This window comes from Camelus dromedarius, chromosome 4 (assembly GCF_036321535.1).
Source record: "Camelus dromedarius isolate mCamDro1 chromosome 4, mCamDro1.pat, whole genome shotgun sequence".
Taxonomy (NCBI): domain Eukaryota; kingdom Metazoa; phylum Chordata; class Mammalia; order Artiodactyla; family Camelidae; genus Camelus; species Camelus dromedarius.
In genome coordinates, this window is record NC_087439.1 from 90974246 (window position 1) to 90988936 (window position 14691).

Sequence of the window (14691 nt, forward strand, 5' to 3'; positions counted from 1 at the left end):
AGTGGGTACCCACCAGTCACTCGGCCCTGGCGATCACCAGCAGTTCCCAGTGCCTCTCCCTGGGGAGGCAGCAGCTGCTCCCCCACCCCTCCAGATGGGCCGTCTGGGGCCAGGCAGCTGGTCTTCCCAAGTCGTGCGGTCGGGCGCACCTGGGAGCCTGCTCTGGACACTGAGGCCGTGTGATCCTCGGGTCTCACCCTCCACCTGCTCCTATTCATTCAGGCCCCGCTGGGATCCCGGACTCCCATCATGGGAGCCCATCCACTGCCCGCCTGCCTCGGTGGACTCCAGAACACTAACCCGCGGTCCAGCTTCACTCCCCTGGCCAGACACCGGCATGTAAATCTCTTTCTCCTGCCCTGCAAGGCCTTCTCTCCACCTCAGGCCAGCAGCACCCTTAGTCCTCCTTTAAAATCCTTTTACTTGACAAAAGTTCTCCCTTGGAGAAGCCAAGCATCCAGGTTAACAGCTTTCTCTGGGTCATTTAATGAACATAGATTCCATTTCTGGGGCAGATTCTGTTCTTCCTTCTACCCACTTTCAGGCTGACACAGCCCCAGCCACCCCAGGCCCCTTGCCTCCTCCGTGGACCCCTGGACTCCCCCACCTGGTGTCGCCGCCTCCATCGCTTCCTCTTCTCACCCAGCCTCCACATGAGGATGGGTGCACACAGGCTTCAGCTAATGGGCTGAAGTGCTGCGTGGAGACTGGTTCTGAGGCTGCGTTTGGGCTCAGCCAGTACGAGTGCCACGACTGGGGAGTGAGGACGGTGGTGGGCTGCGTGGCCATCCTCATTCTCACTGTCTCCAGTTTTATTCCTTCACGGGTGGGGGCTGATCTGACTTCCTCTCCTCCCTTCCGTCCATCCGGTCCTGCTTGTCCAGCCCTTTCTCCCACGTCTCGGCTCTCTCTCACCTTGTCCCCCTCTCCCATTCTGGCCTCGCCCAGCTAATCCCCACAGGTCCTCTCACACATGACTTGCTACCAAGTCTGGCCTCCTGGCCTTTACTTCACTCATGCTGAGAACTAAGGTCCCACCTCGAGACCCGTGGGAGCCCACAGCCCTCACGTCGGGGCTGCTCAGGACACCGCCTTCACACCTGTGTTTTCAGTCAGCACTGAAGGCAGAACTCCTGATGAGGAACCGACAGGATCCTCCAACTGCCTGATCAGTTGAATGTGGAGCCGGAAAGTACATTATTTTTAAGCAAAGGACTCAGCCCCACAAAGCCAAAAGGAAATGGTTCTCAAGATAAAAAAGCCAAGAATGTGACTTAGAATTTTGCAAGATACTAGCTTGAGGGAAGTTATTCTCATTTCCCCCTCAACCAAGACTCTCCAGGATATCAAAATCACATGGCTTGTCAGTGGACCCTGGAGGTAAAATGCCAGCCCTGTTTGAATTGGATTAATAGGTAGGAAAACAGAAATTTGTCCCAGGAAGCCTCAGGGGCATGCACGCAGCTGCCCTTCTCCTCCCAGCTTCCGGCTCTTCCTAGTGGCTCTGATATTTGGGGGCCAGGGTGGGCTCTGAAAGTCTGCCATGTGGCCAAAGTGGAGGAGTAGGCAAGGGGGGAAGTGGGTAGCTTGGTGACAAACCAAGAAGACCTCAGAGGGTCTCCAGAGAGCTCAGCTTCATTCCTCCTCCCTCCTGCCAGGGGGCTTTGCCACCTGTCCCTCACCTCCACCTTCCCGGGGAGGCTCCTCCTGGAGGGCTACCTACCCCTGGGCGCCATCTTGTAACGCCATTAACTCTCCTGGGATTTTCCCTGTGTAGCCCAGCACTTGTGTGTGGTTCCACTCAACTATTATTTCATACACCTATGTCTGGTGTCCTGGGTCTTATTATAAGCACACTGAGCAGAGGTCACAGACAAGCTAGCCAGTTGTCCGTTGAAGAACAGATCAGAGAAGGCCGAATTTCTGGTTCCAGTCCCAGCTCTGGGTGGAAACTGTCCAGTGTGGACTGTAAATAAAGCCAGCCATTGGGTTCCATACCAGAAGCAGAGTCCTTATGTGGGTCAGAAGAGAGTTACGTGGCAATCAAAGCCATGCCCCTTTCTGTGGTTTTGAGGAGACCTTCAGGGAAGACTCTAAGATAAAGTCGAGGCCATATTGCACAGGTACTAGAGAGATTTCTTTTTTTTAATGAAGGAGCTGAAAGGAGCTTGGATTAAGGAAGCAGTGAATCCAGACTTTGTCCCAGTGTTGCTTTGATAGCGACATGGACCCCTTTTGCTGTAGAAGGAGGAGAGAGGAAATGGGGCCAGAGAAGGAGGGTCCATGTCACATGAAATACAGAATAGGCCCGTCCTGGAGCCTCGGGAGAAATCCTCGGCAGTGTCATCTGGGACTTCTCCCGTCGCTGTCCTGTGGTCTCACGGATGACCCAGGTGGTCTAGTCCTTGTTTTTGGTATAAGGGAGGTTCCTGCCCCTGTGGGAGGACTGAGGGATTCAGGCCTGAAGGAGCCTGGGGCAGCTCAGGGCAAAGAGAGCCCCACCTCTGGGGGTGCTAGATTTGGCAAATAAAAATATAGGACCCCCAGTTGAACTTGAACTTCAGGTAAAAATAAATAGTTTTTCAGTGTCTCCATGCCGCTGTGCGGCGGTGCCAAGCAGGGGCCCAGGAGACAATTCTGGGTTTTGTTGGCTTTTCCCTGAGAGGCGTGGGGGTGAAGGGGGCAGGGGGGTCATGGTCTGTGCTTCCCTATGCTGCGTGTGGGCCAGCCAGAGCGAGCCTGCTGCTCCCTCAGGTTATAAGGACGTCAAGTGGTCGTCTGGAAATTTCCCAAGCTGCACAAGTAAACAAGGCCCCTCCATAGGCGCCAGGAGCCATCAGGGACTGGCCTGGGGTATGTGCTTTTCTTGGCTCCACGGCCCTGCCCAGTAAAGAGCATCCTCAAAGAGCTTCCAGAGCAGAAGTCAACTGAGCTCTCTCTCCTCCTCTCCAGCCGCCATCGACGCCAAGCCGGGAGAGTGGTTGCCAGCAGGACGGCCAGGAGAGCCCCGCCTGCCCCCAGCGGGGGCCCCTAGGCGGCCTCGGGAGGTGCCCCAGGCCCCGGACAGTGGAGAGACTTCCAGGTAGGGATGGGGAGTGTCCTGGGGAGGCTCCTCTGAGGCCTGGCCTCTGACAATGGAAGCAAAGGAGCATTTCTCTGGGGCCTGAACTGTGGTTCTGAGACACTCAGGGGAGTGTGGGCACCACGCCTGCTAACCTCAGAGCCCAAGGGGAGGGACCCACCACCCGGGAATTATTGGTCTTCAGATGGAAAGGAGAGAAAACTTATTAACATGCCCAAGGGACTAGTTTTAAGAACTGCTAAGTGAACATGTTTGGGAGGGTGTGTGATTCGGGGTAACTTGAAGTCAATGTCCAGTCCTAGCAATTTGCTTTTGGAGAAGGTGGTGTGGAGGGGAGAAAGATGAAGAACGAGGTTAGTAAAATGGTTTGGCTCAGATGTCAGCTTCCTAAAAGAGAAATTGGACTCCCAGGAAGGGGAAAAAAAAAAGCAGATGTTTTCTCTTCCTCTGTACCAATAAGCACAGACTGGCCTTGATGGGTTACTAGGGGTTCTTTAGAGTCTAGAAAGGGCTTTTGTGATGATCTCACAGGCCTCTTCCTTCTGAAGAAACCTGCTGGGGGTGGAGGGCACTGGCCCTGGACTCAGACCTAACCTGTCTCTTGGCCGCAGCCCACCTCTTCCTCCTGGCCACGCGGAGCCCTGCAGGCTGAGTGTTTCAAGACAGAGCACAAAGCTCTTGCTCTGGAACACTGGAACATGCTCTGGAACATGTTGGACGTGACCACACCCCGGGAGTCTCTGAATTAGAGGAATCTTGCCATGGTGGCTGGTCAGGCCTTCTGTGCTCCACCTTCCTGTAGAATAGGGAAGTACGACCCCGCCTGCAGTGAGGTGCTGAGTGAACAGGCCTCTACCTCAGCTGTGATCACAGCTCACTTGCCAGATCAGCAGCTCCTTCAGCAGCAGCGGGGACTTGGGGAGCTGGGTGAGGTGGTGAGAGGCCCCCATTTCCGGCCTCAAGTCCAGAAGCCACCCCACCCCCTGCAGAGGTGGCCCCCTCCCAGGCCAGGGGAGTCTGAGAAACCAGCCGCTGGCCATTGTCCCCTTATTGGGGCCTTACTGCCCTTCCTGCAGGCTCCCACTGATGGAAACCCTGCAGAAATAGGAATTCCTGCTGAGTTCTAGAAGGCGTGGGAACATCTGGAGCTGCCAGTGCTACTGAGAACAGGCAGAAGGCCTGGCAGAGCCGGCACCCACTGGTGGAGGGAGTCAGGGGGAGGAGGGGCGGGGAGGATGCTGGAGTCGCCCTCCTCGGGGCAGGCAGCACGCCTGCACCCCCACTCCTGCTACTGCTGTTTGGGCTTCGGGCCAGCAGAGCTGTGTGGGGACAAGCCCACAGGAAAGACATGGAGCCTGGACTAGGGTAGGGGCCAGTCCCGGATACCTTGACCAGGCTGAGGATGTAAAGGAGAGCAGGGTGAGCCAGAGGGCCGAGTGTCTGGTCTCCTCCAGCCCAACCCCTGACTGGCTGGGGCCCCAGGACCACCTCCCCTTCCTGGGCCTCCTCCTGTCTCAGAGTGGCTGGAGGTGAGCTCTGGGATTGGAAATGTCTGGGGCCCACACTAGTCAGCTGGGTGGGGGGTTCTCTGGCCCACGGCACCCTCCTGAAGTGTGGGCTCAAAACGAGAGACCTCAGTGAGGCGGGGCCCTGCTGCCCTTGCCTCCTGGCACCCAGGGCCCCACCCGGAGCCAGTCTTGCCACTCAGCCAGGCCAAATCTGCCCTTCCGGAGTAGGGGCCAGTTCTTTTTTCTTCCTATAAATGCTGAATTCATTTCTGAGTCTCATCTCTCTCCCCAGAAATGACTGTTTTCATGTAGACAGGGACCCCAAAGTCTCTCTTCCTGGAAACATTCCCTCATGACTTCCAGTGCAGTTACCCCGCTGGCCTTCCAAGCCTCTGTTGGGCACAGGTGCCCCCTCAGGGTTAAACCCATGGGTGCTCTCACCTTACTGTCAATCACTTGAATTCAACTCTTATTTAGTGGGCGCTGTTTGAGGAAGGGGAGGATGGAAAGAAGGAAACGTATGCTGTTGTTCCCTCCCCTCCTTCCCAGTGACTCTCTGAGCCCTGCCTGGAGTAGTCTTCCCCCACGGCAACCTCCTCTTCACCCAGCGGCTCCAGGTCTCAGCTAAGTACCCCTTTCTCCCGCCTGAACCCAAGGTCCAGTCACACAGCACGTCCCCCTGCAAGGGGCCCCGGAGCCCACTGCGTGGTCACATGCTCCATGACCGTCTCCCACTGTCCTCAAAGATGGGCCATGTGTAGGGCATTTCCCTGTGTTCCCATACCCTGGCCCAGAGCAGGTGCTCAAAACATGTGTTTGATGAATCAGTAAGAGAAGGTGGGGGGGCTCTCTGATGGATTGAGTGGCGGACCTATGTTCCTCAGCTTCCCCCAACTCCTCTCTCTCAGTCTTTAGCAGGAGGGCCGTCCCTGTCCCCAGAAGACGAGTGGTGCTGCTTGACCGCTCGGAACTGGCGGAAGGCCCTGGAGCTCGGGGTTTGGGTAGTGGACAGAATGATAACTCTTATCTCTTAGCCCAGTCTTTGAAGTGGCTTAAAAATAATTGCAGCTCCAGTGCACAATTGCAACTGGTCTTGCTGTTGAAATTGCCTTCCTGGGATGTAGGGAGTTAAAAGGTTCAGGCCCCACCACCCCACTGCCTTCCCCGGAGCCAAGCTTTCCTTTTCTTTTTTCCTATCCCTTCTTAGACTCCTTAGCTTTGAGTAGCCTGTTAACCAGGCTATGAAAATGCATTTTTTTAAAAGGGGGTAGCATTTATCCCAAGAAGAGCCAAGGTGCTCTCCCGGGAAATCTGTCAAGACAGGCCTGGAGGGGCTGGCCTGCACTTGGAATGGGCGGGGTTGGTTTCCAGCTGTCACCTCCGGGAAGGTGAGGGGCCAGGCTGCCCAGGCTGTCACATGGCCTTTCCCGCCACCCACCGGCTGCCTGCCATCGGCTGAGGTCCCACCCTGCGTGGCGCTGGCACATGGTCCACACAGAGATGGAGGGGAGCCCAGCTGGACAGAAAGGCGTTTGCCTGGACATTCCCTCCATGTGGCCTGAGGGCAAGCGAGGGAATGGGCTCCTCCCGTGGGAGCTCTCACGCCAGCCCAGACGTCCGCCCAGTCCCAGGCCAGGATCAGTAGCAAACAGTGTCGAAGTTCCTGTCCAGCCACAAGTATTGTGGCTTTTAGAAAATAAGGAAGAAAGAGATTTTACCTATGTGTCCATATATGCTCTTCCCTTATCACATTTGTCCCCAGAAGATAGATGACAGCTCATGATGCCACATACAGTGCATCCTGCAAGAAGAAACTGCAGACTAAGAACAAGGAGGCCAGGGAAACCAGGGTAGCTTGACTGCGCATTTATACACACCCATACAGAAACGTGTGAGCTGTTGGTGAGCTTTTCAAATTTGCCTTCATCTGGCGTGCTCTCTCCCCAGACCTCCACCCCTCTCCCAGCTTTGTTGCAGCCCAGATGAAATATCCACAGCAAGGCTGAGAGCCAGTTATGGACCCTAATGAGCAGAGTCCACTTAGGGAACCACTGAGCACCTCCATCTGTGCCTTAATGCAAATGGTAGCTCCCTCCGGAGGACTGAAGCTCCGTCCATCTGGCGTGAGAATGCTCAGCTGTGGGATCATGACTTAGCAGCATTCCAAATGCAAGTAAAGATTAAATATCTCCAGAAGCCTTTTATTGCTACTCCCAAAACAATGCTCCTACTGATGAACAGAGATAGTATAAGCGAGCCGGCCTTTTCTAATACATGATCGCCTGTCATGCGGGGCACCTCTCAATTTACCAATATATGGAAGTTTACCTTTTTCTAGTACCCAGCACCATGTGTTCCTGTAGCAGATTATTTTTTTCTAACTCGCAAGTGACTGCCGTCCATGTGCTTTTTCCGTGTGGTTTTTTTGCTCTGCCCTAATCTGGCTGCATCTCCTGCCAGACCATTGCCATTTCCTGGCTCTGGCTCCTGGCTACCCAGGCTGCTGAGCTCACCATCCCGGGGGGATAGCTAGGGGGCATTCAGGGACCAAGCTGACCCTCACCAACAGCCATCCACCCCTGCCTCCCGCAGTGTCCTTCCCGGAGGGTGCTGATGCCATCATCCTTGCAGAGTTCAGTGACAGCGGCCAGCATCCTCAGTCAACACAACCTCCTCCTGCAGCCCTCAAGGTGGTTTGGAGGACCTCACGGGGGGTGGGCTCTGCCAAGCCAAAGGGGGCTCCCTGGGGTCTGCCAAGGGCTACTTTGTCCAATGCCAGAGGGAGGAGCCAGCCAGAGGGAGCCTCTGTCTGAGGGCGCTCTTTCCCCAACAACAACGCTACCACCCTGGCCAAACAAAGGTCATACCCTAGGGCAAAGAGTAGGCTGGCTTTTAAAGTGTATTAGTCAGGGTTCTCCAGAGGAACTGAACCAACAGGAAGTGTGTATAATTAGAGAGATTTATTTTAAGGAATTGGCTCACCTGGTTGTAGAGGCTTGGCAAGTCCAAAATCCAGAAGTGATTGGATGAGGCCCACCCACATTCTGAAGGATAACCTGCTTTACTCAAAGTCCACCTATTTAATCTTAACCTCACCCAAAATATACCTGCACAGAAATATCCAGAAAAATATTTGATCAAATACCGAGGCGCCATGGCCCAGCAGCGTTGACGCATAAAATTAACCTACACATACGGGTTTTCATACACATGGCCAAATTGCTCTCCAAAAGGATGGAGCCCTTTTCTGGTTGCCCTGGGTTGGGAGCTTATAGATTCCCTTTCTCTCCCTTCACTTGCCAACTCCCCTCAGCTGCCCCTCACCCCGCAACTTGACCTTGTGGCCCACTGGCTTTAAGGCCCCATGAAATGAAGCAGGCCGGCCATCCCGGGCCTGCACAACTAGCTCCCCCACATCTAGCCACCCTGTCCCATGACCGTGTGATGGGCCATCCCCAGGGAACCCAAGGCTACCCCTCTGCCGTTACCACTGCCAGGAACAGCGGCCAGTGTTCACCTGAGTAGCTTTTACTAATTTCTCTCAATTGTTTCTTCTTAAAATGTAGTTGGGGCCACATTTAAAAATGGTCAAGATCGTCATTTTTACTTATGTCTATTTTACCAGAATTTTTAAATAGTTAACTGCTATCACAATGATAAAAATGTTGGAAATAGAATAGCAAAATAGAAAAAAAAATCATTTGAACCAAATAATATTAAAGGAAAACCACCTCTCTAGCCCACATAAAGGACTGATCTATGCATATGTAAGAAAAGCATCAGTGGTGCGTGCGTGTTTTCACATCGTTGCAGTCATACTTACGCGCCCTTCTGTACTGCTCTGTTTTTGGCCTTGTTCCGTTTTCTCTCATATGTCTGAGGAGCCCTCATCCTTACAGTTTATACTGATCGTGTACTCTCATCTCATCGATACGCTGTAATTTGTGATGCCGTTGCCCTAACGTTTTGCTTCTCTTTCACTCACTCATAATGCACACGTGTGCTGAGACCTGTGCTGGGCTCTGGGGATCAAAGATCAACCAGACCAAATTCCTCCTTTTAGGAAGTTCACAGACAAGGAGGGTAATTTGACCAGTGAACTGATAAAAGGCCTAACATGGACACCATCTGGAGGGGTGATACTGTGAGTGACATAAAGATAAGTTTGCTTTTTAAAGAAAAAAATTATCTTAAAGTTTAAAAAAAAGTCATTGGACTTAATCCCACCCCCTCATCTTTTTCAAGCTGGTATGAAATGTTTCCTGTCTAGAAGATGGACAGTTTTTATGCCAGTCTTTTTCTAAATTTGACATTGGAGACTTTTCAGATGTCTAAATTTTACTTTTCTAATTGTTGAAGTAATTGATTCTCAGTGTAAAAAAGGGAGGCATATAGAAATGAGTCAAGAAGTTACGCAGTTTCCTCCCAAGTCACACTCCTCAGAACCCGAACCCCCAGTTACTAAGCGCTTACCACAACTGGGCCTGGGGCACTGCCTCACTGAAGCTTCAGAGCTGTTCTATAGAAAATATTTTACACTTGGGGAAAATACGGCTTCCAAAATGTCAGCAGACTTGCTCACTCTCAGTCACCAGCTAGAGAGCAACAGAACAGGACTAAGAGTCTGGGTCCTTCCATGAGCCCGCCCTTGGGGGCCCCTACTGCCTCCTCCCCTGCCACCAGATCCTACAGTCCCTGGCTTCATCCCCCAGCATACACACACACACACACACACACACACACACACACACTCCCCACTGCCCACTGGGGAGCCCTGCATACGGTCAGCATCTCCCTGTCCTGAGGGTGTGGAGGGGGCACACCCTCACTCACCAGGTTCACAGTATCCTCTGTGCACCCACTGTGTGCAGCCCACAAATGGAGACGCCCAGTTATTGAAGGGAAGTGGGACCAGGAGCATCTGCTCCCTGCCGGGAGCTGAGCTGGTGCTTACATCAGCTCATTCAATGGTGACAACAATCCTGGGTGACAGCCTGGGGCTCCAGTCTTCAGAGTTGTTGTCAGGAAAACCAGCATGTAGCTAGCAGAGGTCCAGAAGTCAACGTGGGAATGAGAGTTGAGCTTGTCTATAGCTCAGTGACAGCCAGAGAGCCAAGGGCTGGGCGGGGGACTCACATCCCCAACCGCAGCTGCGGTGGCTGCAGGCACCAAAAGAGAGAAGGGAGCTGGCTCCCAGACGTGGCCTCCAGTCTCCATTGGGCTGGGGTGCGGCGAGTGTCTGGAGAATGGCTGGCTGTAAGATCCCACTGAGTTCAGGTCTTGGCCTCACTACCTGCTTGTAACGTGTGTGACCTTGGGAAAGTTTACGAATTTGGAGCCTCAGTTTGGACAACTGTAAAATGGGGTAGTAATGCCTGCCACACAGGGTTGTGTGGCGGCTAAATGTCACCTTCTTAGCGAGGTCTTCCCTGGCTGCCCCTTCTAAATCAGTCTTCAATTGCTACTGTGGTCAATTACCACAAATTTGGTGACCAAACAAATGCACATTTATTATCTTATTATCTTAGAAGTCCTACACAGGGCTCACTGGGCCGGAAACAAGGTGTCCACAGGACATGTTACTTTCCAGAGGTCTAAGGGCAAATCTCTTCTCTGTCTTTTCTGGCTTCTAGAGGCCTCCAGCCCTCCTTGGCTTGTGGCCCCTTCTCCACCCTCAAAGCCAGCAGCGTTGCATCTCTGGGCCTTTCTTATGGCCATACCCATTTCCCTGAATCTCTTCTTCTACCTCTCTCTCCCACTTTTAAGGAAACTTGTAATTACCTTGGGCTCACCCCCATAATCTAGGATAATCTCACATCTGCAGCCTTAATTCCCATTTGTCGTGTACGGTTCCAGGGAGTAGGATGTGGACACTAATGGGGGCCATTACTCTGCCAGCCACACCTCCTGGCCATTCGATCTAACACTTTGTCTCCCATGTTCCTTGCTTCATCTCCTTCTTAGCATTTCTTTCTTTCATCATCTCTCTCCTTCCCTAGAATGTGAGCTCCATGGGGCAGGATTTATGCCTCTGGGTGCCCTATTCTACCTCCCCCCTGCCCAGGGCAGTGCCTGCCTGGCAGCTGTTGGTGCTCCGAAGGGGAAATCCTTCCTTCCTCCTGTGGGTCTGCATTGCACGTTCTGTTCCAGGGAGTTTACATCAGGCTTCACCTGCAAGCCCCGGGCCCCCCGCACCCCGGAGATGCTGGACCTGAACCCACCCAAGGCCAAGGCGTCAGCTGTGTCCCCCCAGTTCTCCTTGTGTGGCCCCCAGCAGGCTGGCCGCCCCGGCTCCACGACGTCCTCCATGAGGAGCCTGCAGAGTAAGTCAGCCTTGGGGGGGGGGGTGCACTGGGCTTCCTCACCCGACTCGTCAGACCAAGGGGAGAGGCCCGCTTCCCCTCCCCATAGGACCAGGACCATAAATTTCTGTTTAAGAAATTGCCCTTGGCCTCAGCAGCTCAGGCACAAGCTGGCAGAGTGAGACCTTCCAGGCAGTAAGTGCCACTCAGTGATGAGGTGCCCGTGCGTGGGGCTTGAGTGGTCAGACCTGAAACCTGGACCTGCCTTCTGGTGGGAGGCAGCCAGCAACTGCTCAGGGCAGCCTCATGATCAAGCAGAAGCAGGTGCTTCCTCGTGGGCCGGGCAGAGGGGCCGCCAGAGGGACTTGGACCCCACTCTGTCCCTGAGGCCACCCTCCTGCCCTTTTGCTCATGGTAAAGACCGTTTCTCTGTCTCCCCTCCCAGCTGGCCAGCTGACCAACCCCACCCCCACCCCACTCCCCAACTGAGCCTGGACTTTTCTAAAGGGCTTTACTAAAAAGAATGGAAAACAAAAGAGAAGCCAAACAAAAGAATGTCAGGCGGGACAAAATCAGTCACACTCAGGATATACGCACTCCTGTGACCGTTCCCCACCCCCACTTCCTGACCGGGCCCTGGGCGCTGTGGCCAACTGGGGACCCTTTGAGCTGGAAGTGTGGTTAATGGGCCAAGTCTGGACAGCACAGGGCGTGCGCAGAACTAGGGGAAGGGGCGGGGTCCTTCTCTCAGCACCTCTCTGCTGGGAAACACACAGCAAAGCCCTAACCCCATCTCCCCACCCGCAGTGCAGGTCAGGCTGCTTCCGAACACAGGGCCACAGGAAACGCCAGCAAATGCAGGCCAAGCCGGGCCTGGAGAGGGGCAGACAGGCCTCGCTATCCCTGCCTGACTTCCAGGCTGCACCAGGCCGGGCCCGGGAGCCCCAGCTAGGAATGGTCACAGTAGCAGCACCCAGGAGCTGAGGGGCCAAGAGCACCACACGGCCCCAGGGGCAGGGAGCAGCAGACACAGGTCCCAAACACACGAGCTATTGCCAGCGAAGCTCACTGAGTCCCCACATGGAGCAGCCTGCTTCCTGGGAGGAAAGTGTGGCCACAGAGTCGGGCCCTGATCACAGAGGAGGTGACCTGGGCAGGGAAGGTTCTCTGCCTTCTGTCTGCACACAGCTGGTTGAAGGGAGGGCTTGTGTGGGACAGAGGGGGCTCTGTGCCGAGTCAGCCCTGGTGCTGGCAGCTTGCTTGGCTTTTCTTCTCCAGGCGGCCACACTTCCAGGAAGTGAGGACGGCTTCTTCCCCGGTGTCACCGTCCCCTTGCCCAATGACCCAGCCAGCTTCCTGTTCTCAGCCAGCAGCTGCAGGTGACAGATGGGAAGAGACAGTTATCTCTGAGCCGCCAGGTGGCTTGAGGAGGCCGGCTCTCCAGCGTCCAGGGGCAGGCCCACCGCAGCCCGCAAGCCGGGCTCCTGCCACTGCCCTTCCTGCCTACCCTCCCCCAGCACCCAGCTGAGGGAGCAGCAGAGCCAAACCCGCTAGCCCATCCATCTCCAGAGCTTGCATGGAGAAGCCAGGGCAGGACAGCTCAGCCAGAGACAGGACATCGGCCTCAGTGGAAACCCGGTCCTCCTCACTGAGACCAACTACGAGGAAACAGAAGGAACTTCGAATAAGGGAAACTCATGCTCAAGCCTCTGCCCGAGCAGCAGACATGGTACTTCTTTCCTCTTTTAAACTCTGATGAAAATTTGGTACCTTACCCACTATGGCTGGGAATACAGCTGTTCCAAAGCAGCCCCGTGCTTCTGCACATGTGTTTTAAGGGCTCAGAGGGCTGACCAGTTTAATGCCATTTCCCTCCCTCCATTAAGACCATAGATGCAAACAGCATCAGTGGCACTGACTGGTCTCTGCAGGAGGAGGCCTATGCTCGCTCTTTGCTAGGGGTGACATCAGGGCCCACTTAGGAAAGAGGAAGAAACTTCACGTGCAGAGCCAGCAATGTTACCCAAGCTAGTAGCAGGGTCTGACCTGTCCTAAAACAGAAATATTGAAATAAAATTATCAGTATTTAGATGGTACTTGTGTATGCCTGTGTGCCTGTGTGTGTGTGTGTATGTGGCATAAATAAAATCACATGCTGTCTCCCAGGAAGTCCATTTGCCTTGGCTATGCCCGTTAGTGGAGACATCTCTGTGGTCCCACTGACATAAATTAAGGATAAGCATTGTGTTTTTCAGTGGCCTTCTGACTCCTCAGGAGAGCAGGCGGAGAAGGTAAACAGGAGAACGCTGGGGCAGGCAAGAGGCCAGGTTACCCCTGCAATGATGACCATAAACACTTCATGGGCTGGGACCCTGGGTAAACTTGCGAGTTCTTGGCAGTGGTGCAAGGCTGGGCGTGTTAGGACTCTGTGGGCCAGAAAACACAAATACATTTCTCAGTATTATTGACACGGACAAACAGGAGACACAAAGACTGAGTCCCTGAAATGGAAGCGCTCCATGGTGAAACCGTGAAAAGGCAGAGAGTGTAGATGAACAGCAGAGAAGCATCATGGAAAAATCTCTCTAATTCTCCTGAGCAAATCCACTCCCTCCAGATTCCTCAGATGCCGCTGACGGGCACAGCCTTACCCTGCCTTGGCGTGGGAGCAGCCCCGTCTCCAGAATCCAGAGGGAGTGAGAGATTCACCCATTACCATCCATTCTCTCCCTGATGCAACGATGACTTCTGTTTCTCTGTCAAGCCTACGGATGAGCTAAAGTCCGTTTTGTAAATGTTTGGCCGTTTGGGGAAAAGAAAAGACCATCTTTTAGTGATGCGGGAAGTATCCAACTGGGGCAAACTACACTGAGGTCACCAGGTGTGGTCTGGATGGCTCTCCGGGAAGAGTAAATAAGGCCTTGGCCTCTGTACTGCACCCTAGGAGAGCCCTCTTGTAGACAACACACTTCCACATCCCAAGACTGATGGCACAAACGCGTCTTTGTAAAATACCAACAACTAATTTGTAAACATTCCAGCTATCTGCTGGCCTAATGGGAGCTGGCTATGAACATGGTCTAAGCGAGGAAAACCCAAATACACAAATAAACCAAAATGTTTTCACAGGTCATCTAATCGTGCAGCTAATCACAGGCCATCTAATCGTGGAGATTTAATTGTGCAGCTCTTAGGATTTGCCCATGAAACCCACCCAGGGAAGCCATGGAGAGAAGTCTATGGAACTTTTGAGAAATGGGGGGCCTTCAGAAAGAGTCCTTCTGCCCCTAGAAGCTGACCTCAGGTCTCTGGTTACCTGGCCCCCTAATTTCTCCTGAGTAGGACTTGATCTTACTTGCTTCATTCGCAAGATGTAAATGACAACAATTTAAATTATGACCCTTGGTGGGAATATAAGAGGCAGGTAGAAGTTTGAGATCCAGTCAGATACCAGGGGTCACTCAGTAGATTAGGAAGGATTTGGCCCAAATCAGAAGAGCTTAAAAAAAGCACAAATAAATAAGATTAATGCAAAAAATCCATGACAAAGTATCAAACTTTTTAATAAAAACAGCATCTGACCCTCCGCTTCTATGACCCTTCTTTGCTTGCAGAACCCTAATCCCAGCCCCGATTCCAATAAAGCTTTATTTACAAAAATAAATAATTAAGTTGTGTTAAAAACAATGGGAATAAATATGCAAAACTCTTCCCTTCCTAATTTTACTCTTCATCCTAGAGGTTACTTACGTCTCTTGTATCTGGGGAAGGGGGTGTGGATAGGATGTAACGCTACTAT

At 53.3% G+C, this 14691-nt stretch overlaps 1 protein-coding gene across 3 annotated transcripts in view; it reads left to right on the forward strand.

Annotated features, from left to right (window-relative positions):
- Positions 1 to 12988, forward strand: part of ARMC9 (armadillo repeat containing 9) — a 142128-nt gene extending 129140 nt beyond the window's left edge. Inside the window, exons 23-25 of one of the 3 annotated variants that reach the window (XM_031452384.2) lie at positions 2953 to 3082; positions 10741 to 10913; positions 12171 to 12988. In XM_031452384.2, coding sequence (XP_031308244.1) covers positions 2953 to 3082; positions 10741 to 10913; positions 12171 to 12193 — 326 coding nt within the window. In that variant the 3' untranslated portion in view covers positions 12194 to 12988. Of the gene's footprint in view, positions 1 to 2952; positions 3083 to 10589; positions 10914 to 12170 lie in introns of those variants that run through there. The other 2 variants (XM_064485258.1, XM_031452387.2) reach the window with 2 other exon arrangements.
- The last annotated feature ends 1703 nt before the right edge of the window (positions 12989 to 14691 follow it).